Source organism: Suricata suricatta, chromosome 1, assembly GCF_006229205.1.
Source record: "Suricata suricatta isolate VVHF042 chromosome 1, meerkat_22Aug2017_6uvM2_HiC, whole genome shotgun sequence".
NCBI lineage: Eukaryota > Metazoa > Chordata > Mammalia > Carnivora > Herpestidae > Suricata > Suricata suricatta.
This window is the reverse complement of record NC_043700.1, coordinates 138,503,738-138,529,375: the sequence shown is the minus strand read 5'-3', so window position 1 is coordinate 138,529,375 and position 25,638 is coordinate 138,503,738. Positions and strand designations below refer to the sequence as shown.

Genomic DNA, 25,638 nt, shown 5'->3' with positions numbered 1-25,638 from the left:
ATAATCAAAATGATGTAAAGCAAATAAACACTGAGCAGGTAGTATTTATAAGGAAAATTTAGATAAAGATTGAGATGAACTACAAAAAACTATTATAAAGAATATTTTTTAAATTTAAAAACACTCTTGATGTTTTGGGGATTTTTCTTCACTTCCTACTTTATTCCAAGCTCACGTCCATGGATATTCTTTGTAGAAGATCAACTAAACCACACAAGAGAAATAGAGCCAAAAAAAATTGGGAAAGACTTGACATATGTATGATTTCCAACTTATGCAAATCAGATACAAAATGTGAACATGATCGAGGCTGATGCCAAACCTTGCCTCTTCGCCCCGATACGCACACACTGGCTGCCTATGTATCTGAGAAAGGAGGCCGAGTGGGAGACGCACCCAGCACACACACCTGGCATAAGCAGGGACATCATCTAAGGTAAATACTGTCAGCTCCCAAAGGGTCACGGCTTAACCAAATCTCAGGAAAGAAGCAGTGAGGCCTGTCGGGGTACTGGTTCTCCCAGACTAACTGAACTAGAGAACTTCCATCCATCCTTCATTTTGAAAGGGGCCAGGGTCGGCTGCTGGTTTTTTCCTTCTATTTCTGGAAATTAAAGGGTATTGGGGTTTTTGAGCTCTTCCCAGTCTTGTGTTGTTCAAATAGCCTGATGTAGGTGCCTGGAGGTAAAACAAGGTTGTCCTTTGTTCCTCCAACCTTCTAAGGTCTCTGAAATCTGCATGTAAACAATAAACATACAGATCTCTTCCTGCCCTATCAAAAAAACACAGGACGCCTTTCATAGACATATTTATTCCCCGGGAAGTGATGGGCCTTCAAGCCATCAGGTTCTTCTCATAAAAGTAGATGTTCAAATGTCAGCATCTAAAGATCAGCCCTCAAAAACCCTCTTTTCTAAATCCACTATAAATAACTACAGACTTGTACCTGTTTTTAGTATCAAACATTTCTTTCACTAGATTGAGCTGTATTTACAATCACTGGTCAAATATTCTTAATCCCAGGCACACTGGCTCATAATACATTGTAGATAGACTTTTTAAAATGTGCCTCTACAGCTAGACTTACTGAAATAGGCCTGGCAAGAATATGTTTTTTAGAGGACCAAATCCCAAAGCAAAAGTCTTAAGGCAGGAAAATCTTAGTTTAATTTTTTTAGTGTTTATTTATTTTTGAGAGAGAGAGAGACAGAGCACAAGCTGAGGAAGGGCAAAGAGAGAGGGAGACACAGAATCCGAAGCAGGTTCCAGGCTCTGAGTTGTCAGCACAGAGCCACGAACCACTAGATGACGACCTGAGCCTAAGGCAGCTGCTTGACAGACTGAGCCACCCAGGAGCCCCATTAAGGCTATTTTCTTAATGGTTTGCAATTGTCCTCAAAGACTTCCTCTGGCCATTCCCCAAATCTACAAAAGATAAAATTCCTCCATTATTAACCAGATGTGACTATCAGATATTTTAGGAAAGGGGTACTATTATGGTTTCCAAATTGTTAACCTCAAGCTTCTAAGACCCCCTGCCCTAACAGTGAAAATCCCTGTCAGATGCTTCAGGGAGCCTCAGAGTGGTCTGCAGTGAGGAGTCAAGAAGAAGAGAGTATCTCCCAACTGTGTTTCAACCAGGCCTTGCCTGAGCTTATCCGTTTTACATATTACTTTATTAGATAACCCCTAGTGATTTCATTTGAAGGAAGAATTCCAAATGTTAAAAAACGCTGAAAACTTCTGTCCTAGATACACTCCCTTGACCATAAAGTCAGCCCACAAGGAAATCACTGAGCTGGATAACCCAGGAAAACCATTACCAGTCAGCTCTTCCACTCCCAACTAGTTCTTTCTGATGATAATCCAGGGGAATTAACGTAGCAATATTGTTCCAGCAAGTCTAGAGAAATCCAGTTTCCTTATGTTATGAAATACATGAAATAAAGCCTACTAACCAAACAAGCCTTTATTTTGGCACATTTATAGACCACAAAATATGATTGTGAGCTGCCACTGCTCACAGGGGAGATTTAATGGTGTTACAGAATAAATGGCAAAGCTCTGTGGAATAAAGAAATCTATTTTCAGCTGAGATTCTCAGCCAGAAGTGTCTTCCCACTAAGAAGTGTGTGAAATTTCAGAAATGTAGAAGCAGAGAGGTAAAGCATGTCAACACCCTCTAGCCAAAGACCACCAGCAGCACTTCTGCAGTGGACAAGACGGGTTTATTACATGTTGCACGGAGGGAGAATGCACACCAGAGGGAACCATGAGCATTTCAGTAAGAGAGTGTTAGAAAGAACCCATTAGCAAGACTCAGGCTTCTGTTGGGTAATTTTGGGGAAAGTCTAGAGAAGCAGGGCTTTGTTCTATATTGGATACTATCAGAAAGCAGGGGCGATTCAATGACTAAACATCTCAATAGGTCTTACCTATAAGTAGGCTAGACTAGAGCAGGAGTAAAGCTATAAATGGTAAAGAATTAGCAGTCACTCATAAATGACCATCTTGTAAAGAACCAGAAAAAGACACACTAGCCAGGAACAGATATTATTCTTGGCCAAACTGGGTAAGAACCAGTGTCAATTCCTTTGTGCAGAAGACTCTGATGCTGATTTCAGAAACCCATAGAATAATATCTTAGTTTCTAGGCATATCTATGTCTACATGAAATTCTAGACATTGGCTTTAGATATGTCACTCAAGTCATTTTTCTGTCCTCTTCAATAATGCTTCTATTAAATTAGCTTCCTGTGATCATTTCATATAGTTACCTGGGATAGGTAGACAATACCTGACTATTTCAGTCAAGTATCTAATGTCCAGAGGAGTAAAAACATCTAAGGGTGGTGAAGAAACCATTTTCTTTCTCCCAACTGGTCCTGGGCTATGGTCAAATACAACAAAAATTGGGGCTCCTGGGTGGCTCAGTCAGTTGAGCATCTGGCTTCAGCTCAGGTCATGATCTTGCGGTTTGTGGGTTCAAGCCTCGCATTGGGCTCTGTGCTGACAACTAGCTCAGAGCCTGGAGCCTGCTTCAGATCCGTGTCTCCCTCTCTCTCTGACCCTCCCATGCTCACTATGTCTGTCTGTCTGTCTGTCTGTCTCTCTCTCTCGCTCTCTCTCAAAAATAAACATTAGAAAAAAATCAAATACAACAAAAATTAATTACTAGGAAAATTAAATGATAAAACATAAAACACTAGCCCCATTTTTTATTATTAGGCCCAATGCAAATACAGTAACTGTCAAACTGATACAAGAGCATCTATATCTAGTCTCACTTTTGGTATTTATCTTTTTGCAAGCCTGAGTCTGTAGATACACTTTGAGTGCCACTGGTTTTTAAATTAAATTAAAGCATTGCTTACTACAAACTAATTCTGAGAATGAGGCCCATTTCAAACTCACATAGCCTGCCACAGGTTACATAAGAGAAAGGAGGTGTAAGTAATTCACTCAAAAGGCCTTGCTGTGGAGCCCCCAACCTCCTGTGGCTGTTTCTTATGGGCAACAGCTTCAAAGGACAGATGTAGAAAGTCAGATCACTGAAATGCCATGTAAAATCAACATAACCAAAAGGATTACACTTCTCATCCAGGTAGCAGTTTAGTAGAGACTTAACTATACTCCTGCTGGGCAGGGATTTTTCCATTGGTTGATCATAATCAGAGCCTCTCAGGGAATGGCTTCATAGCCCATCAGGCTAATCCTTCTTCAGGCATCCATGTTATCTCAGTATCCCCACTTCCCTTTCTAAGGTCATGAAGGTTAAACTTAAATCACTCTGTAGCCAGTTAAAGGGGGAAAAGGGCTCAGGAATCAGCTAAATTTATTTACATTCCCTTCCATTAAACATCCTACTTCATCTCTACTAAGGGCTTATCCCATCCAGTGCAATCCTGCAATTTGATGAATTGGTCCCCAGCTCTAATAAAGTGGTCCCGGCGCTATCACTCCAGTCTGGTGATGTGCTCTCCGTGACCCTCCCTGCTCACTGCTCTCTCTGCCCTCCCCTTCACTCCTCCTCCGGCACAGAGATGCTGTGAGCTGGACACTCTAGAAAAGGCCAGATTTCACATACCCGCCTTTTCAGCACTGCCTTCTCTGCAGGCCAGACCCACCCTTTTCCTGGATCAAGCTGAAGGTTTGGGCCACTTATCTCTGGCTCAAAACTCTGTCCTATCCATAAACTCTCACCAGAAGATAGCTCCCTTAGCTACAATGTTTCAAGTTAGACACGACTCCACTATACATACATATGCCAGATATTCTGACATTGAAATTCGTGGCAAATTTGACTTCTTTGAGCTATAGGAAGATGGTGACCATTATGCCTTTCACCATTTCACAGTGCCTAGAATAGCACTCGGTCCATTACTGTCTGCCACAAATATTGTTTAATTAATTAATTAATTAATTAATGGATCAAAGAAGGGAACAAATGAATACTTGCAATGTGTAGTGGGAGTGTAGTATACACACACACTCAATATTCATGTATACATGATGTTTATACCAGATCTTAAGAGAGAGAAATTAAAGAGTCCTAATAATTAACATTCATTCATACTCTATATTTCCTCTTCCTTACAACAACTTGTTATGGCCTCATATTTCCGTGCCTGTGATTAGATCATTTGATATGCATGGTAAAAAAAAAAATACTGATTTCTAGGTCAGATTTAAAAATGATTTCTTGGGGCGCCTGGGTCGCTCAGTTGGTTGAGCATCTGACTTCAGCTCAGGTCATGATCTCGCAGTCCATGAGTTCAAGCCCCTCATGGAGCTGTGTGCTGACAGCTCAGAGCCTGGAGCCTCCTTTGGATTCTGTGTCTCCCTCTCTCTCTGCCCCTCACCCACTCATGCTCTGTCTCTATCTGTCTCAAAAATGAATAAATGTTAGAAAAATTTTAATGATTTCTTTGTCTTTTTACCCTCCTTAAGCTGATTTTCAAGCCAATATTCCCGGTCTCAACTCTTAACTGAGAAGATAAAAAAGTACACACTTTTTTATGCTAGAAAGCTAAAGTCTGACACTGAATTATTATACTCAACATATTTTACTTAAAAGTATTATAAAATAGTACCTTTTATATAATTTATTTTATTTTCTTTTATATCTTAGTAGTACTGAATCAAGCTCTCTCAATGAACTACTTTAAACTTAGTCTTCTGGAAAATGCTTTCTTTACTTCCCAATCAGTGACTTAATAATTCACGTCTATCCAATCTTTGTGTAGAAGGAGAAGAATCTGAGAGATCCCTTAAGTCTTCAGACCCCAGAATACCATCTAGCACCAAATGTGAATGTACATACAGGTCCTAACCTAATGGAGTCCAACTTGAAGACTTGGACCTTCTCTATTTAGTTTTCTGTGCTGGCTTTTAAAATCCTACAGAACATCAAGTATAAGACTGAAGAAATAAAGCCTAAAACAATGATCTCACCAGCATTTAGTAAAACATGTACCATAACTCCTCTGGGTTGGGCCTAGGCACAAAAAGAACAATAGCAAAAAATTCATGGTATTGTTGTAGGACCAGCCAAGGTAGAATAATCATAAACAGGAACATAAGGAATATTTTGAGAACTCCTGGAAGAGTGACAAAACAAAGGGAATGGCTCTGAACTCCCAAGAAACAGCAGCCTGGCAACCACAAAAAAGAAAAATGGTTGCTTTTTTTGAACAAAGACTTGGGAGTCAACTGTGGATGTAAAAGGCATAAACATTGACACACTTTTCAAATGGCATCTGGAGATGCAAAACAAAATATTTTGCATCTGCAGAGTACGTGAAGAAGGGTCGATTACTACTGGCCTCGACAACAAAATGAAGAGCAATATACAGGTATTTTATTTGAAAATAAAGAAAAAACTGAATGAAAGCAACAATACAGAGAGAACTACATCTCATGTTTGTAAAGTAATGCTATTTGAACAAATTCTGACAAAGTATCTACTCATTTCCCATTTTAGCATTCTGTGGAGAAGCAAAAGAATGCATTCAAAATACTTTCTTTAAGAAGATATCCAAAGTTTCCACATAAGAAGTGAAATACTATCATTTTGGAGGAATCTACATTTCTTTAAAAAATTTTCAGAATGCTTTGAAAGAAATAAGGAAATATAATTCCCCAAAGTAAGACAATTAAAAATATAAACAAAAAAAATGATAAAATAAGTTATCTTTTGTTCCTTGGAATAATGTTGTCTTCATGTCAAAATTAAGCCAAGGCACAAAACTGACAGTAAAATGCTTTCCAATGCTTCTTCCTGAACTTAAAATATAATAATAAGGCTTCCTTTCTACCTCTACCTACTAAGCCACCTGAAGCCATGCTGCACTCCCAAACACCTGCAAACACACACACACACACACACACACACACACACACACACACACACACACACACACACACAAAAGGGAATAAGCCTTACCAGACCATCGCAGTTGCTAATGGCAACAGAGGTTCCTGGAATGTCCATGATGTCACCAACATAAGCACAGTTAGTCTGCAAAGGCTCTGTTTTCCAGATTCTTTCTGAAGCATTTCCTGCTTGATGGTCATCTTTGGGGTCAGTTATATTCCCAGGCGCCAGAGAGGTCTCATGCCATTCCACAACAGCCCCAGGAGCTACTAGCTGAGTGTTGCGTTTTAGTCGCAGATGAAAATCTCTTCCAAATGCAGTGATGTTAAAGAACAACTGCTCAGAGTTGGAAGACACATCCCTCGTTGACCTCTTTTTGTGATTTGCAGAAAGAATGTGGGAGAGATAGTGTCCTTCAAAATCTGTGCTGACTGGAGTCACGAGCTCATACTCTCTCTGTCTCTTTAGTTTTGGTAAATCTGTAGGGTGAAAAATAGAATGGTAGAAGCTTGTGCAACAAGAGAACACAGGAGGACATAACATTGGCATAAAGTGCCCACCTCACAAGACTGTACCTCAACTTGCAAAATATATATGTTCCGAGCCATTTCATAACTGTGAAATTCTGAGAACTCAAATCATTTCTCAAATATATTTTGGTAACTCTATGTCAATGAATCATTTTATTTTAAAAAATGTATTATAGTGTGAATATTCATATCTCATTATATGTTTCAGGTTTTCATAAATTATATCTGACTTGCTTATAATCAAGACATGCTTCCAATTAACTTATTACTGGCAAAACTGATAATGCTACAAATGTTTAATAAAATTGTTATTATGTAGAAGAAATGTTTTGATTGTTTTATTTTTTTCCCTGTAAGAATCCTGAATTACTGATTAAAATAGCTACCTTATGTATGCATTTGCCATAAACCTATACTTTATTTATACACTGTAGTTTATGGTGCTGTTGTTTACACATATTTTTTCCATTGTAACGACACTAGCAATCACACTTCACAGGTGAGGAAACTGAGATTCAGGAAGTATGTGTCCAAGGTCAAGTAACTGTGGAGCTCAGGTAAGTTTCCAAGTTTTACTCCAAAACCCATACACTCATTGTGCGACTTTTGAGTTGTGCTCCATAAATCACAGAACATTTTCAGAAATTGAGAATGGGTAAAAAAGTAGAAATCGTAATATATAAATTGAATATACAGATGCAGGTTAGTTAAAAGCAAATGGCACTGTCATTTTCCACCATATTCCTTACATGGGACAGATACTCATTTTATTTTTTTTTTAATGTTTGTTTATTTTTTAAAGAAAGAGAGGGCAAGACAGAGCATGAGCAGGGGAGGGACAGAGAGAAAGGGAGACACAGAATCTGAAGCAGGCTCCAGGCTCTGAGCTGTCAGCACAGAGCCCGTCATGGGGCTTGAACTCATGATCTCACAGTGGCTGAACTGAAGTTGGCCACTTAACCGACTGAACCACCCAGGCACCTGATACTCATTTTAATATGGATGTGTATTTGGGGTCTACCTTACTTACATCATGAGTGGCCACCTACACGTTAAGCTTAATTTCACAATTCATTCCCCTAGTTTAACCAAATGTATTATGTCTGCTAAAATGCAAACATCCTTGAAAAAGATAGCAAATTGAATAAACCATTTATCCCTTACTAGAAATGATTTTCAAGCAAAAGACCATGGATACTGGAAAGGGAAATGAAGAGGACAGGGATAAGAAAAGAAGGTAAGTAAAATCTGATAACAGAAATTAAAAAGCTTCCCACCTTCATGATTCTAGCCTAAAACCAGTCCTGCAGTGTGTAAAAGTACCCTGAAAAACATGATATGATCCACAAATACTGCTCACCTAGAGGACCAGTAAATGAAAGTGTAATCACTCATAACTGAACTGACAACCTAAGATCTGAAAGTATCCTTACAGAATATCTTCATTGTTTTCCTGCATTTTAAAGACTTCACACAATGTATAAAGTACCAGAAGACAAATGGAGGTATTTTGTAACTTGGAAATTTGGAAATTCTTTGAGTGCATGTTTGTAATTTTTATGCCATTTATAGGGAGCAGTGTATTTAAACAAAATCTCCTTCTGTATTAAGTGGACAGATCAAATTACCCTGTTGTACATATGTGGTAAGCAGAGGAGTGAGGACTGTCATACCATGGAGTAAAGTGAAGCTCGGCTCCAATACTGAAGGGAACAGCCCACAATCCCTGCTGTGTCACCTCTCTCTCATAGCTGAGGACCTTCACTAAGTATCACAAGCACAGACACAAAGATGCTGTCTCTCTTACAGCCAAATCCCTGGGGGAATACTTTTATAACCTCTGGTTTATAAAAGAACTCTAAATTTTAGGGAATAGACTCAAGCATCACAGGAGCAGAGTGATGGAAGAAGGGATGGATCAGACTCTTGGATGTGGACTGGCAAAGCCTACCCCAAATTAAGCATAAATTCCTAAGGACAAGAAACGTCCCCATTCAGCTTGGTAATTCCGATATCATCTAAAACAAGATTTTATACATGCCAGGGTCTCTTGTCAGTGGGATCTGTTTAACATGTATCAAATTAGTAATGCAGGTCATCAGAGAGCCTTTGCTTTGTCTGCGCTGCGTGTGCAGGCCCCATAAGACATGCTACCCCTGTGTCTGGCTGCACGAGTAATCCCAGTTAGAACTCCTTCTCTAACCATGTGTTTACTGTTTTAAGGGAAAGGGATTTCCCATCTCCACTGAGGGAATTCACACAACCAAAGTCTAGACAACATACTGATGCCTGGATTAAGTGACTGGAGAACTAGAAAATTTACAGAGAATTCAAGGAGGCTCCTCCACACCCATGAGGACACCCAGAGTTGAATGCTTACAGCAAACCATGCATCCCAGACTCTCTGGGATGGCTTCATTTTTCCACTGTCAGACAATATGTTCTGCATTCTTATTCAAAATAAAGACGGCCTATTTCCATAGAGCTTTGTCATCTCTGATGCTCAATAACGAATCATTCTGAAAATGTACACATAAGACACACTGCTAAAATTAAACCTGCAATGCATAATTTTCCAGTTGGGAATTAAGGTAACCAAGGAAAAAGATACACTTAATAAACTGGACAGGAGCTAACAGAACTGACAGAGGAGCTACCACTGGTCACCTGCCATTTAGTACAAGAAGAATATGGGGCTCTGTGCTTCATGTTCAAGACTATCCCATCTCTCATTCTCACAACAATCCCAGTAGGGAGATGTTATTCTCCCTGGGTTATAAATGAGAAAACAGGCCCAGAAGGCTTGACACATAGCAAGCAAGAAGCCAAAGGAAAATTGGAAAATTTCAATTTTGATTGTTTTGCCACTGAAAACCATGCTCCTGTGCTCTTTTTTTTTTTATGTTTATTTATTTTTGAGAGAGTGAGACAATGAGAGCCGGGGAGGGGCAGAGAGGGAGGCGGGTGGACACAGAATCCGAAACAGGCTCCAGGCTCTGACCTGTCAGCACAGAGCCTGATGCAGGGCTCGAACTCATGAACCATGAGATCATGACCTGAGCCAAAGTTGGACGCTTGACCAGCTAAGCCACCCAGGCGTCTCTCCTGTGCTCTTAATTCACTTCAGAATAGAGGGAACATCTTGCTGCTGATTTCTAATTCAAGATCTGACTTATGAAGGAAACCTACCACACAAAGGACAACGTCCTATCTACTCACAGCCAGTCAACCAATTTTTCCTCTCATGTAGCTTCAAATATTGCTGTAAAAGGCTCTCAAATCTTCAGTCTTTGGGAGAAAAAGGGTGTGGGGGATGCTGGGGAAAGCTCAAAGCTATCAAAAGTACTTTAATCTCAAATTATAATTACACAACCAAATTAAATTATATCCAGTGTTAATTTACTATAATCAGAAATGACACACTTCATAGGTCCAAATACTTCCACAAAGCAGTACAGCCTATGTTTAAGGAAAAAAAATCACACAGTTAGGAAGCAGCAAGCTAAGTCAAAACAAAGAACTTTGCTTTCTCTCAGGCTCAGTGTCCTGACGTGTTAACTGGAGGCTAGTAATAGTTTCAACTTAGTAAGAGGTTTAAATGAGATTATGCGATTATGCAGAAGTTGCAATAAATATTAGCTACTGTTAAAGGTAAATTAGCTATGCATTAAAATATTGCCCATGTGCAAGTTAAAACCTGAAACTATATAATTGTCAGCAGAGATGACTGAGCGCCACAGCAATAGGTATGTAAGGGTTTTTGTGGGCCATAAATTCTACAAGCACAAATGGGTAGAGCCCCTGTAAAGCCACACTGTGGTCACTAGGTAGCCAAGCAGGACTCAGATGTGGGGAACCTTCCCCACCCACCTGATGTCTGCGCACGCACACTCCATCTCCCTCCTGGTGCTATGGATGAGCTGCTTGTGATCTCACGCAGGGGCAAACCCGCCAGTTGTGCAGCATGTCCTAGCCCCTCTGCCCTTGCAAAAACAATTTTTGCTACTCTCCTCTCTTCTCTCATCAGTTTCCCCACATCACTAGATAATTCCCACCAGCAAACTAATAAGCTGCCATCCTATCTCCCATCTTTAATAAAAACCCTCTTAATGCCACATCCCTCTCTAGCTGACACCCCATGACTTCACTACCCTGTATAGCAAAACACTTGAAAAGACTGACTATAATAGATGTCTCCAGTTCCTCTCTTTCCACTTTTGCTCTTCCTTGAGTCTGATCCAATTAGGCTCTTGAGGTCACTAGTGACCCATCTTGCTGAAACCAATGATCAAGATTCTACCTCCTTCCTTACTTGCCATATCAGCAGATTCTGACCTAGCTCATCTCTCCTTCCTTCTTGAAATACGTTCTTTCTTTAGCTTCCAGGACATCTTTCTCTCCTGGCTCTCCTCTTTCCTCCATGATTGGTATACAGCGCAGTGCTGCAGGACCTGGCCCATGGACCCCTTTCTTCTGCACTACCCTGCCCCACATGGTAAGTTCATCCCATCCCAGGAGTGTGAGTGTGCCCTCACAATCCTTCACCTCCAGCCCCAGCTTCATCCATGGACTCCTCTGTGGTCCACTCCATTGTCTGCGGATCCTCTCCATGTAGGCATTCCCTAAGCATCTCAACTTAACATTTCCAGAAGTAAACTTCCTGTCTCTGCTCCCAAATCAGTAATTGGTAACTCTATCCTCCCAGCTACTCAGAACAAAACCTTGACTGAACTATCCTTAACTCTTATCGCCTCACAAATCAAATCTTTCAACAAATTCTAATGACTCAGCCTTCAAGATATCTCCAAACCCTGAGCACAGCTCCCCGCCACCCCTGCTACCACCCTAGCCCAAGCCAGTGGCCCCAATGTGCTCCATACCTGTTCCCCTTGCTTCCACTCCTCTCCTTTATAAGTTACCTCCAGAATAGAGTTAGAGTCACTGAAGTGACAGAACAAGTCACTCTTCTCAAAACCCATCCCAGAGTAAAATGGGTTTTCCTCTGTCCTGCCTGCCATTGAGAAGTCTTTCTCACCTCTCAAGGTCACTGTGCTTGCTTCCCCCTGGGGTCTCCTCCAGCAGCCAGCTGAATGGCTCACCCCTCCATTCCTTCAGGGTTGTGCTTTAATGCGACCCTCTCAGGGAGGTGTGTCCTCTCTATCCCCTTAGCCATTTCACTTTTCCCCACAAAATTTGTCATTATCTGACATCCTATACATTGTATTTATGTTTACTCATTCATCGGGTTTCTCCCCCTAGCACAGAAGCTTCAGGAGGATACAGATTTTTATGTTCTATTTACTGTTCCCCAGTACCTAAAATAGAGCCTGAGGTCACTCAATAAATACCTGTGAATGAATGAATGAATGGGAGCAGTTTGAGCCTGCGGGTGTATTTAAAATTAGAATGCACCATCTTTTCCCCAAGTAGTAATTTTCTATCAAGCAATCAATGACAGCCAACTACACATGGTGTCATATATTTCTATAGCCAGAATTTTGCTTGCAAATGTTGTATCTATTTCTTACAGCTCTTGCTGACCAGTAAATCAAGCATTTCATAGTATCTAGGTCTTGTATTTTAACCTACTAAGAACCAAAAAGTAGATCTAACCATTAAAAGAGACCTCCTGGAGTACAGACACAGAGACCTTACTTAGAAGCACGCGGCAGGAAATCAGTCCTACTCCGCAATCCCTTTAGATATTCCTAGAATATCTCTACAGGTCAAAAATAAAAAAGACCTTGAAAATCGTCTAATCTTTGCCTTGCTCATACAATGAAGGCATCTCAAGTAGATGATATTTTTTTTAAGTTGGGGGTGGAATGCCTTTAACCTACTCCTGCTCTCTGTGAAGAGAAATTTGTCTCTAACTCTCCTGGGCTTCTCCATCCCTTCTCCCCACCCACTCCCCATCCCACCCCCTCACTGATAACCCCCCCCCAACTCCCCCTTCCGGCCTCATGAAAAAGAGTTATGTATATGAATGAGAAGTCTGGAAAAATAAGTAGTTTGCAAAGCTCAGAGACTCCCTCCTCATTCTTCTTCCTGGGAAGGGTCCTGATGGGAGACACATCGACTTCCACCACAGCAGGGGCCAGCCCCACCTTAGCCCAGGGGGGTCTGACACACCCCTCCTGGGGCACCCACCTCCTGCTCCCCCAGCCTCATGTGCAAGACATTTTTTACTACTTCTTTGTGTTGGCTATTTCTAACTTGTTCCCTCAAGCCAGTAAGAGGGGTATGTTTACATTTGGGATCGCCTCAGAAACTTGAACTACCTTTAAGAAGTATTGTCACATCTCCACTGGATGAATAATCATAGCACACAAACAATTATTCTTGTCAGAGAATTCTCTAAATTCCTCATTTGAGAGTTTACCTTGATGCCTTCTCCCTCCTTGTGCTGAATGAAAAAGACACCTTCTTTTGTATGTGTGTATGTGTGATAGGTGTGTATGTCTGTACACACACACAGATATTAAACATAACCTACAAGGTATTTGAGGAGGCAATGTTGTATGTTTCCATATACTTGAAGACCTTTTAACTGATCATATTTTCTATTTTAATGTCAACCACATTAGAATTTTCTACATTTCAAAATTTTAATCATTTCTGAGAGTTTGAACACTTTTAAATGTGTCTGTGTTTCAGCCAAGTATTTGCACATAATAGGCCCTTAGTAAATATAGGTTAAAAGAAAAAGAGGCACTTCCCTCAAACTGAAACATAAACATGTCAGTTCTGTCTAGAATAACATGTTGTCCCCTCTCTTCACCAAAATATCTAAACCAAAGTTCTCATTTTCACCTAAATACTCAGTTTCCCTTCCTGACTTCACTGTTTCTGTCCATGATGTGCTGAGTCTCTGAAAACCCTAGGCTAGAACACTGACTTTATTTCAGCTCCCCCAGCCCCCAGTCCCCAGTCCCATGTAGTATCATTCTAGTCCTTGTGATTTCTCCTGAGAAATGGCCCTCAAACTAAACCCATCTCTTCCAGTCACCTTAAGTCCTTGTCACTACACGCAAAGTGCCAAATCCAAAGACGCCAACATAATTTCTCACTACCAAATATTACATAAATGGTACCAAAATATTGTCTCCATTACTGCCAGGAAAACTGTTTTAAAGTCCCACATTTAACAGGCCTAAATTCCACCACTGACTACCTTTGTGATTTTGATCACTTAAGACTTTCATGTCAGTGCTCATCTGTAAGATGAGGGTAACAGCATCCCTTTCATAGACTTATAAAAATTAAATGGCGTAGGGGCACCTGGGTGGCTCAGTTGGTTAAGCGTCTGACCTTAGCGCAGGTCAAGATCTCATGGTTCATGAGTTCAAATCAAGCCCATTGGGCTCTGTGCTGAAAAAGAGCCTGGAGCCTGCTTCTGATTCTGTGTCTTCCTTTCTCTCTGCCCCTCCCCTGCTTGTGCTCTGTCTCTATCAAAAATCAATACACTTTAACAAAATAAATTTTTAAAAACTAAATGGCCTAATGTAGCATGCTTAGAACATTGTGTGGCACATAGTAATGGTTCAATCAATGTTAGGTATTAATATTACTATGTTGTTCTCTCTCAACCATTTCAATGCCCATCAATACTTCAGGATAAAACAGATTCAGAAAATTGATAGCTTTTTCCATGTTAGATATGAAAATTGCCTTAAAGACCTCTACTAATCAAACCCTCTCATTTCACAAAATAAAAAGCTGAAACTCCAAGACTGGGTAAACAGAAACAAAACTGAAGTGTCATTGAAGGCCCTCTGCGCTCTGTCCCTAACTTCTTTGCAACGTCATCTCCCATATTAGCCTACTGAAACATTCTACCTTTAAAGTCCTACTCTACTGTTTGCCCCAGGGAAAGGACTGCTGCTTTCTCTCATCTACACTATCCAACCTGGCCCAGCCCACAGGGCCTATCTCAAGCCTCATCTCTCCTAAGAAACCTTCCCTGCTGTTTCGTCCAAAGTACAGACCTACTGGTCTCAGCGTCTTAGATCTCATTGTCCGGCTTTGTCTGTACAAAATTATAAAAATCTCTGTGGGAGAAAACTTACATGCTTACATCATATTTTAAAGATTTTAAGTTCCCTGGCAGCACATGTGTGGTATCTTAACTATATTTAAATGTCCCCAGCATACAACAGTCTTTGGAGGGAAAAAAAAAAATCAATGGCTATTTTTGGAAGTGAGGACTCTTGAGAGGGAGTGCTTTCAACTGTGTGCCACTGTGCCTGTGCTCTGGGATCATCTTAATTCCTTCATGCATTCAGTCACAGAAGCTCACGACTGAGGCAGCTTGTTATCTGTCTATGTGTTTCCAAATGATACCAAAGATGTCCTAGAGATTACTAAATGCCCGTAGCATGTTATAAAGACCACACGACAGAACCGTAAGAGAACAAAAGTGGTCAGTAGTACAGTCAACACCACAGAGACCTCCATGACTACAGTACCAAGCTCGCACATATCACAGCAATCTTCAGCTGACCTAATTAAGCCCAAGCCATAACCGGTACACAAAATACTGGAATACTTGTGATCGATGCAATGTGGCTTGAGTTCCCAAGCAAGGAAGGCAGCAGGGAAGGTATGATGGTTGAGTACTAAAGGTCTGGAGTCAGAAAGCATTGCACTTGAATTCTCATTTCAAGCTGATGTGCATTTTGCCATCTGCAAGCAAATTATGAAAATGAAGGCAGAGAGGTTGTCTGTAAATGAGGATAATAATTGGGCTCAAATAAGGCATTAAGGCACATAAAAGGCTTATACCAGCTATTAACATTTTAATAGGTGAAAAATTAACTGATGTTATTATCACTGTGACGATCCCCATCTAGCTAGAACTTCAGATTCCTTCCACCTGCCAGCACCTCTGAGACCCCACCCACCTCCATTCCCGCCTGTCTGGTGTTTCTGATACGATTAGAAGGGTCCCCAAGCTTCATGCCAACTGATGGCCTGAAGTCCAGGCAAGCTGTGAGAACCCAAACTCCAGACGCTGAGATCCTCTCCCAAGAACTGGCTGACTACTCTAGAGAGACCCTTCACACAGGCAATTTCCTTGGTCAGGTATAAACTCAGTATGCAACAATCTGGCCACAAGAATGAAATCGAATAAGCATTTTCAAGATCTGCTAAAGAAGCAGCTCCAACAACAACATTTCCAAATCCTGAGCTGAGGGTAGGAGAGTAACTTTCATCAGAAACGACAGGAGCCAGCTGCTCCAGGAAAGATGTGAGCAGGGTGATGAGTGGACGTTAAAGAGGGCGTTAAAGAGGCTGAAGGGCGTCCCAAGGCTGTAAACACAAGCCGAGAAGGGGCCCATCTTCATTCAAAGGCAACTAAAAGTCAGTTGTGACACACGCTGAACTCCTGAACACAGCCAAATTCTTTTCCTCACGTCAACCCTCTAGGCTCTTATCACCACAAGCCAGAGACGCTCTTTGAAGTCTTTTATTTTTGTTGCAAATCTACTTTCACAGTCAAAGATTTTTCATCAAAATCAAGGGGAAAAAGACAAAAAAAAAAACTTTGTTGTGAACTTAAAAATTCTTCTCGTTTTTTTTCAAATCTGGCTTTTTCATAAATATTTGTTGCAATTGCACAATGTTTATGTTCAAGAGAGACACTTAAGAAAGAACAGCACATTCTTTAGTGTTCCAGAACATGACACCAGGTAAGTGAAGATCTTTGAAGAAAAAAAAAAGGTGAAGAAAATGTTGTAAAGAAAAATGTCAAAGTATTTTCTTTGTTTGCTACATCTTAAAAGAGTCAAATAACCAATAACAGAATAACAAGTAGAGAAATTTTTGGGTTTTGTGCTTTTCTTAATGTGAGGCCCCAATGCCAAAATGTTAACATTTCGATCTTAGTTTTAAAAAAGGACGGCTACTGGTTATATTTATCATCACTAGAAGTTTCACACTCAAGAGCTATATTAGCCATTCTATAAATTACCATTTCTCATACGTCTCACAATCTTTTGATGGATAATACTGTGAAAGACTAATATTGAGTCTAGAATCTAAAGCTAGGAAAATGAGTATTTGTCTCCAGGGCCAAAGGCTGAGAAAAATATAACAGATAAGAAATGTGAATAGCATTTTAAAGGTTTTCCTGAAGCTTCCTTGTGGTGATTATATTTTCCAAATCTAAAATCGTCTGGCTCACAGTATGACAAAGGTATGAGAAACCGGGACAGGCCACTGGGTCACTGTAGTACCTTCCTATTGCTGCTTTAACAAACTGCCACAAACTTGGCCACTTGAAACACCACGTATTTGTGAGCCTATAGTTCTGGAGGTCAGGAGTCTGAAATAGGTCACACGAGGCTAAAATCAACGTGTCCATAGGGCTGCATTTCTTCAAGAACCTCTGGGAATAATCTGTTTCCTTGACTTTTTCCAACTTCCAGAGGTTGCCTGCATTCTCTGGCTTATGGTTCCCTTCCTTTATCTTCAAAGCCAGACACATCTGACCAAGTCTTTCTTATGCTGCCATCTCTCTAATGTTGTCTCTATTGTCTCCCTCTTCTACTTCTAAGGACACCCCTTAATAATCCAGTTTAGTATCCCTTTTTAAAGGCCAACTGGGGCACCTAGGTGGGTTAAGGGTCTGACTCTTGATTTCAGACATAGGTCATTATTTCATGGTTTATGAGATCCAGCCCCATATCCAGCTTTGTGCTGACGTGGAGGCTGCTTGGGATTCATTCTCTCTCTCTCTCTCTCTCTCTCTCTCTCTCTCTCTCTGTCTCTCCCCACCCCCCCTTTCTCTGTCCCTCCCCTGCTCACATGCCTGCTTACACTCTCTCTCCCTCTCTCAAAATAAATAAGCCTTAAAAAATTAATAAATAAAAGCCAACTGATTAGCAATCTTAATTCTATCTGCAAACTAAATTCCTCTTTACCATAACATGTTCACAGGTTCCAGGGATTCAACGTCACCTTTGGGGGAGGGGGGCATTATTCTACCTAGCACAGCCACCGGTTCCCATGCAGTGTGCTGGGAAGCCCTGACATGTGTTCTCCCTGGCATTCATCCTCCTTTTTCTTTAACTACATATACCCCAGTTTTCCCTCAAGTTAACCATCCCACATTCCACTCGCAGTCCCTATAAGTCAAGAATGAAATGTCTCAATTCAGGCCAATGAGAGCACTGCATCCCCTGACCATAGAGAATGGTTCAAGGTTAACCTTGGACTCAAGCCAAGTAGCCAATAAAAGCCCCGCCAGGAATTTTTGCTGAAGCTGTTAAAAAACAAGTGTTCTGTCTAGTGGGGTGAAAGGTAGAATGATAGGCCAGAGATGCTAGTGACAGTCTTTGCGACAACCTAAGGAGCCACCAATCATATCCTGATAAAGAAATAAAGCAGGAAAATGAGAAAGAACGAGGAGTAGGGGGAGGAAAGGGAGGGATTTCTGACATTATTTGAGCCCTCGGTTCAGCTCGACCTGACTTTGATTACCTGATCAATTTTGTTTTCATTAACCAGTGTCAACTGGGTTCCTGTTGTTTCCATCCAAAGGAGTCATGATTAATACAGGAACTTTCTCTCAATGAAATGAAAAGGACTTTCAGTAAACAATGTGAAAAGAAGAAAAAATTGTGTCTAGCATACATGAAATATACTTGGTACAGAATCCATATGGAATAACTATTTTTGTACCATTCATTCCTTTCCCAGCTCCTCTCTCCACTGCCATATTCCAATGAATTAAGCAACACTATACTGAGTTACCAACATTAAGATAATACATGAAAATAGAACTCTCAAAGAGCCGTCACATGGTGAGTTGAGTACCTGAAGAGTTTACAAGTCCTTGACACAGTAAATTAAGGTTCCTGGAAATTTATGGTGGTAGGCAGACCTATCAAAAATGTACAGGTTTGAATGAGGTAGCTCTCATTGAGTAAAAGTGTTTTTAAAAGCACAAGACTAAGATATAGTACTAATAATAGCTATTGTCCTAGCTTGCCTAACATGTGCCAGCATTTTATGAATCCTAATTCTATGAAGTAAGTAGTAACAATATGCCTATGTTATGTAGAAGAAAGTGATGCTTTGAGAAGTTAAAGCCATCAGCTAGAAAGTAGTGGAATCAGGCTTTTAAACCAGAGAGTGAACAGAGTCTGTACCCATGACAATTTGATAGAAGAAAGGCAATGAATATTAATAGGTCCTCTCTTGGATATGCTGGTTATGTTTTAGATTAAGGAATGGACTTTACAGGAAAAAGAGATATTTTTATATATAAATGAAAGAGAGCTCAAGTTCATATGAATAATAACTTCAATCATTCTTTTTAATTGGTATGCATACAGATAAAAATATAAGTACCAAATATAAAGAAACCTTGTAGGAAATGGGATTTAACATCTTAGATCCAAGTATTTGAAGATTCATATATTTAATCCTATGTTACTTCCTATGAGTTTCCTAAATGTTATTTTTGCTTTACCAGTCACTTCAAAAGCAAGATAGACTCTTTCATGCTGTTCACAATTTATTCTAAATTCCATAAAGATTCATCATGCTAAATTTGTAGCAATCATTTTTATAAACAAGAAACTGATATTACCACAAAACCTCTCCTGATGACTTACAGTCAGCAAAATATAATATAAACATATTTGAGAAATTATGATGGATAAGTTACATGTAGGAACAGAGACTTGTAAACTAGAAAGCTCTTCCCATGTTTTACTATCCATTCTAGAGAATATACAGCTCTCAAATTCTGGAGATGGATGAATCTTGTCATAGTACTAATAAAATTTACAAACCATTTTTATAATTATTCATAAATCATAAACCAGGGTACTTGATAACTAGAAAAATAATTCACTGCGTTTTTCAGAGATTCCATAACCAAATATTTAAAAATTACATTCAGATTTAAGAAGAGCAGAGCCAAAACTAATTTAAAATTGACACTTTTAAAAATCGATGCTTTGCTCTACTACCAGTAAGAGTTCAGGTCATACAGACTTCTTCAAATGCCATCTGCCAACAACACATATCATGTTAATTTGGTTTTACTCAGCAGTCAGCTTCTAGAGTTTTCTCCTCAAGTAGTCATTTGAAAAGCAGGCAGCTGTCTATATACAATGCTGTGTGGCAATATTCATTATGAGAAAATAGGTATCGGTAAGTGCATTAATTAAGGTTTATTAGGATAAAGAAATTAAAATGATGTTCATAAGGATTTTGTAGTGATATGGAAAATTTCACTAAAAGAACAAACAAAACAAAAAGAGGTATACAAAAATAACCCACACAATCTGTGTATTAAATGATGACTGGGTAAGAACATGCTAAATTGGTATTTAAGATGATTGTCAATAATCTGGGGAATACAGAAAAATTAAGGACGACATTTATAATGGCATATATAAAACATCTATATTCAGAAGGAAAACTAATTAAAAATAATTCAACAATGTGGAATCACAGAAGTAGCACAGCTTAGGAGTAAAAGCTGATGTCTATGGGAGCAACATGAAAAAGAATCTCCCCAAAATTCTGGCAGTTGTGTTCCATCTACATCATCACTGTCACTATACCCAATCCAAGCAGTGTAACCAAACTCTTCATATTAAAATCACTCATGATTTTACCAGGCAATTTGGCACTGTCCCTAATGGATTTCCAAGGTAATCTGGGCTGGCTCCCCACAAGCAAAGAATTCTTAGAGATAATCATCCTGGAAGCAGAAGTGACCGTGGGGATTTCTTAATATTCCTGAGCAATATTATGATTATTTAGTACAATGACAAGAAAAAAATAGTGAAAGTATGGGGAAGAAGTATTTCAGCTAAACAGCAATAATAATTTGTGGGTACTAAATTAACATGCTACACTTCCTAACACCTTCATCTACAAAGCTTAAAGCGTTTACTATTAGCCATTATGATGCTCAATGGAGGGGTGGAAGCTAAATCAATAAAGTCCAGTGTATGATCTTTAGTTACAAAAAAGAACAATGGCTAAATGAGTAGCTATTCCAAATTTTACAAAGGATCCCTTTAAATCCTTTTAAGTCACACTTTTTAGTATTGCTGCTGGCACACCGGATTGATAGATTCTAAGCATAGGTTATCTTATGTCTCCTGATGCCTGAAACAAGGCAAATGATATCAAGTAGACATTAGTGCAAAATTAGTGGACATTCCAAACCTGTACATGAGTCTGTTCATTTTGCCAAATCTCACTGAACAGAAGCAGAAAAGTGTAAGAAACCAATAAACCAAGATCCCTGAGCTTTGTGGAGTGCAATGAGAAGATATAAGGAGACTTGATAACATTGAATAATTAGTTGCATAGCTATTATGACCATCAGCATTTTCTCGAGAACCAATTAAACCTGCAGACAGGCACAGAACAAGAGCATATAAGAAAATTCAGAACACAGGTGAATCCCAGTATAATGCACTGCTCACTAGATCTATGCACTGAGTAACAATAACAAATATTTGAGAAACCACAGGGTCCCAAGCCCAATTTTATATACTGGGGATACAGCAATCATCAAGACAATTTGTTAGCTTTCATGAAGCCTACACTAGTAGAAATGCCCATTATGAGCCAAGGAGTAGGTGAAGTGACTCACACTAAACCTTGAAAACTAAATAAATACCTGCAAATGATGAAAAAGTATGTCTCAGTAAACTGGATTATTTGAGAGGACAAGATTAGCAACTTTATTTTGTTAAGAATGAAATGGAATGGAAACTTGGAAACTGAAATAGGGCAGAGAAAGATAGATATGCCCTGATTCCATGAGGAGCGGGTGAGCAAGGGAACTAAGCACAACACCAAAGCCTCACAATGAAATTTCCTCTAATGATACGCCGGCAATATCAAAGTGGCCTTATGAAACAAAGGTCTCAGAGAATTCTTTTGCAGATTCTCCAGTTTCTACAAAACTATGATTATTTCCTAAGCCGCATGTGTCACAGAGCAAGACTCCTACCTAATCAGGCTAGCCAGCCAGCTGCCCACAATTACCCTAGGCATCCCACCAAGGCCATATTCTGAGTCAGAATGAAAGCTCTTCCTAATATGCCACAGAAGTATGTTAATGACCTCATGAAACACACTAACACATATACACAGTGCATTCACATTCACGCACACACCTATATGCCTGTGTATGTATGTGTGGGTGTATGTATACATATACATATGTATGAGTGTATGTATTTATGGGTGTTGATAGGTAAATTGTTCCTCTCTGGTTGACAAAGGAGCAGAGAAGTAGGTCAGAGTTCAAAACCTATCAGCCCTTTTTCTCTAGGGTGAATCATACTTTCCCACATATCAACAGTGAATTTTGGGGGTGCCTGGGTGGCTCAGTTGGTTAAGCAGCCGACTCTTGATTTTGGCTCAGGTCATGATCTAACAGTTTGTGAGTTCCAGCACCGAGCCCTCATGGGTTGCTCTGTCTCCCTCTCTCTCTGCCCCTCCCCCACTCACACTCTCATGCTCTCTCTTACTCTCAAAACTAAATAAATGTTTTTTAAAAATGTTTAAAAAAGAGGGTATTTTCCCAGTGGGTAGAGGGAGAAAGCAGCACAATCACAAGTTAATACGCTATCTAAATGGTATACCTGTACATAGTCTAACCTGCCCCCATCACACTGCCCTCTTTCAACCTAGATAAAAGCCTTCCTACTTTAGAGGGCTAAAGCATATTAAACAGATTTTCATCATTTTCTTAAGCATATAACGTGAGACTCTATTTATAAAAAGCATTTAAAAACTGGCAAAGTAAACAGATCCTGACAGAAGTTAAGCAAGCGGTTACCTATCCTGGGGGGTTGGGAGCAGGGACAGTGCTGAGAAGGTAGCACTCATGCTAGTGATAGATCTATTGTTCCAGAAGCTGGTTACACAGGCCTGTTCCCTTCACGAAGAATCGAAGAACTGGCAAGGGGTACACTTGTGCCCTATCCTGCACATACATGATACCTCAACAGAAACTGGTTTTTAATTGAGCTTCCTAATAATTTATGCTTTGTCACTAGTATTTATCTCTTCCTGAGACATTAAATGATGCAGAAATTATTCAGAACCATGGACTTTTCTTTAGCCAATTTGGAGACCAAAAAGTTAATTAACTCTGCAAGCCTTATTAGTCTTCCCTAATTGTACCATTCATCAAATAGCAACTCCAAGAGCAGTTATATCAAACTGCTTTTAAATTTATTATTGGAAAAAAATTGATTATATGTAGAGGAGGGCATTTTAGCAGACTTTCAGGTTAGCAACCCCTTTACACATGGGGGAAAAAAAGACATCTCATTACTATGCATAAGCTTTTTAAAATGTATTTTTAAACCCTTTTCAAGAGCTACATAAGTGATTACAACCCAAAGCCAAATGATAGCTATACTTTTACTATCACAAGACTCATGAGTCAAATCTATTTTTATCTTTATTTCTTCTTGTCACTCGACCTTAAAATGGTAAATAAAAATGATAGTAAGAAAAGAGAGAATCCCTATAAAGCTGAGGAACTTGGGAGTAAGAAAATCTTCAGCAACAAAATCGAAGAGTCCCAGCCCTCCCTTCTTCCATATTGTCACTCATCTTCTTCCTACCAAATTTAAGCACACCCGTGCACTTCATTCCCTGTAGAAACCTGCAACCAAAGTAATTTATATTAACAAAAGGATCGGACCAAAGTCTAACTCAGGGACTCTTACAGGAGAGCATGCTGATTCTACCTGAAAATTTAATCAAAGTGGTATATTTAATTCCTTTGAGAAAATGGGTAATCTTTTTTTTAATTTTTTAGTTATTTATTTATTTAGAGAGAGAGACAGAGACAGTATGAGCAGGGGAAGGACAGAAAGAGAGGGAGAGAGAGAATTCCAAACAAGCACTGGCCTGCTCAACCGACTGAACCACCCAGGCTGCTCCTAGAATGGGTAATCTTAAAACAGCTTTCAAATTTATATACTGAAAAGTTGGGCTGTGTAAGTAATCAAAGGATTAAGCAATAATAAACGAGAGCTTTCTCTTCTACTTGTTTTGAGGATTTTTTTTAATCCTTCTTTAAAAAGATATATGTTGATACAAATGACATGTCTCTTCACAGATCTATATATTTAGTGCAGTTCTCAGTCACTCTCCTCCCCTTCGTCCTATTCTTACTACGGTGGGCTAGGCTTGAAAAAGAGTTTCAGCAACACCAAACACTGCGCATGACGGGGGCATTCTGACATATGCAGATAGACAGTCCGTATCATGGGGTCCCTGCGTTAGTTTACAAGTATGGAATCCTCTTAGGTCTCCACTATGCACTACAGCAGGTAGTGTGGAACCTCTCAAGCTTCATTTTGTTCTAATCTAAAGTGGACATGATGAGGTCTACCTCATAGCGTGGTTGTGAGAATTAGATGCCATGATGTGTGCAAAGCAATTAACACTGCCAGGCGCACACCACATAGGCAATGACACGTAACTATGTTTGCAGTAATCAAAACTTTCCATCTAGAAGATGACCTTACAATATCACTTGACAAATACAGAATTTACAGACACGCTTATTCTGCCAAAATGAAATTTTATCTTAAAGTAATCCAAATTAAATGTATATAAAAAGAATTTGAATGGAGCCTGTCTTCTGGCCAGATGATATTCAGTCTCTGAATACAGAACAAATATATTATTATAAACAGCTTAAAAAAAAAGATCATGTGGACTTTGGAATAACCTGTTACAAGTCACTTATATTCTCTGAGCCTCAGTCTTCTCATCCATAAAATGGGAGCAATTCCCACATCATCAGATAATACTGAAGTTTTAGATGTCATTTGCAAAATGCTTAACAGTGTCTTACACATTAGCATATAACTGTTGTAAAGTAGGTAGAATAAGATAAGTCATCAGAGGGCTTGTTCAAAACTGGGAAATTTTTAAGAGAAAAATTTTTATCCTCTTTCATTTTTCCCTTCTTTGTAACATTTTTACATTTTGCTTTCTGTTCTAATCAAATATACTCTTCCTAAAGCTACACAAGTTGATTTGACTTATAGCCATGCCTTTTTCCAACCTCTACACCATATGCCAAGAACCTGCCGAAAAAAATTGATGCATAAAAAATCCAATTGTAAATTTTATACCACTTTAACTCAGCCTGAGAAAAGTGGGACCTTCCTCCAGAAAGAGGAAGAGAAGAACAGAAAGGTTCCTGGATGACAAGTTATTTTTTAACCACCAATGGGAGAAATTTCAGAAACAGTATTTTAATTAGCTAATTTCATCCCTTTCTTTCTACCAAGATAAGAATGGCATCTGAGAACAAGGCTTACCTATTTGCACCATTTCTTCATTACCAGCCTGGAAAGGAGGGGGGAAAGTAAAAAGAAACAGTTACTAGGTTTCATCTTATCACCTCGTGCGTTTTATTTCTACCATGAATGCTTTTCAGGAGCTAATCAGGAGATGCTGGAGATGGGGATTGATTGGTGCCTACAGGCTGCACCTTGGTTTGTAGGTTCCAGGCGCAAGAGAATGAGCCAGTTCAGTAACAGTTTGTTACAGGGAGTTGTTTGCCCGTTTTAATTTTAATATTTATGAAGCCAGCAAAAATAAATACTGACATTCAATATTCTTTTCTTAAAACTCAGATGCTGGGTGAAGATTAGCAAAGAAAGTCTCTTCATTAATGTGTCTGAAAAGCAGCCTAATTGCGGGGGGGGGGGG

The 25,638-nt window shown here is 39.6% G+C and overlaps 1 protein-coding gene across 1 annotated transcript in view; it reads right to left on the bottom strand.

Moving 5' to 3' along the window:
- The window catches only part of ADAMTS3 (ADAM metallopeptidase with thrombospondin type 1 motif 3), a 249,462-nt gene that overhangs the window by 222,445 nt on the left and 1,379 nt on the right, over positions 1 to 25,638 (bottom strand). The window contains exons 2-3 of the mRNA XM_029930029.1: positions 25,245 to 25,272; positions 6,446 to 6,855 (exon numbers count right to left, since the gene is read on the bottom strand). Coding sequence (XP_029785889.1) covers positions 6,446 to 6,855; positions 25,245 to 25,272 — 438 coding nt within the window. The remainder of the gene's footprint in view (positions 1 to 6,445; positions 6,856 to 25,244; positions 25,273 to 25,638) is intronic.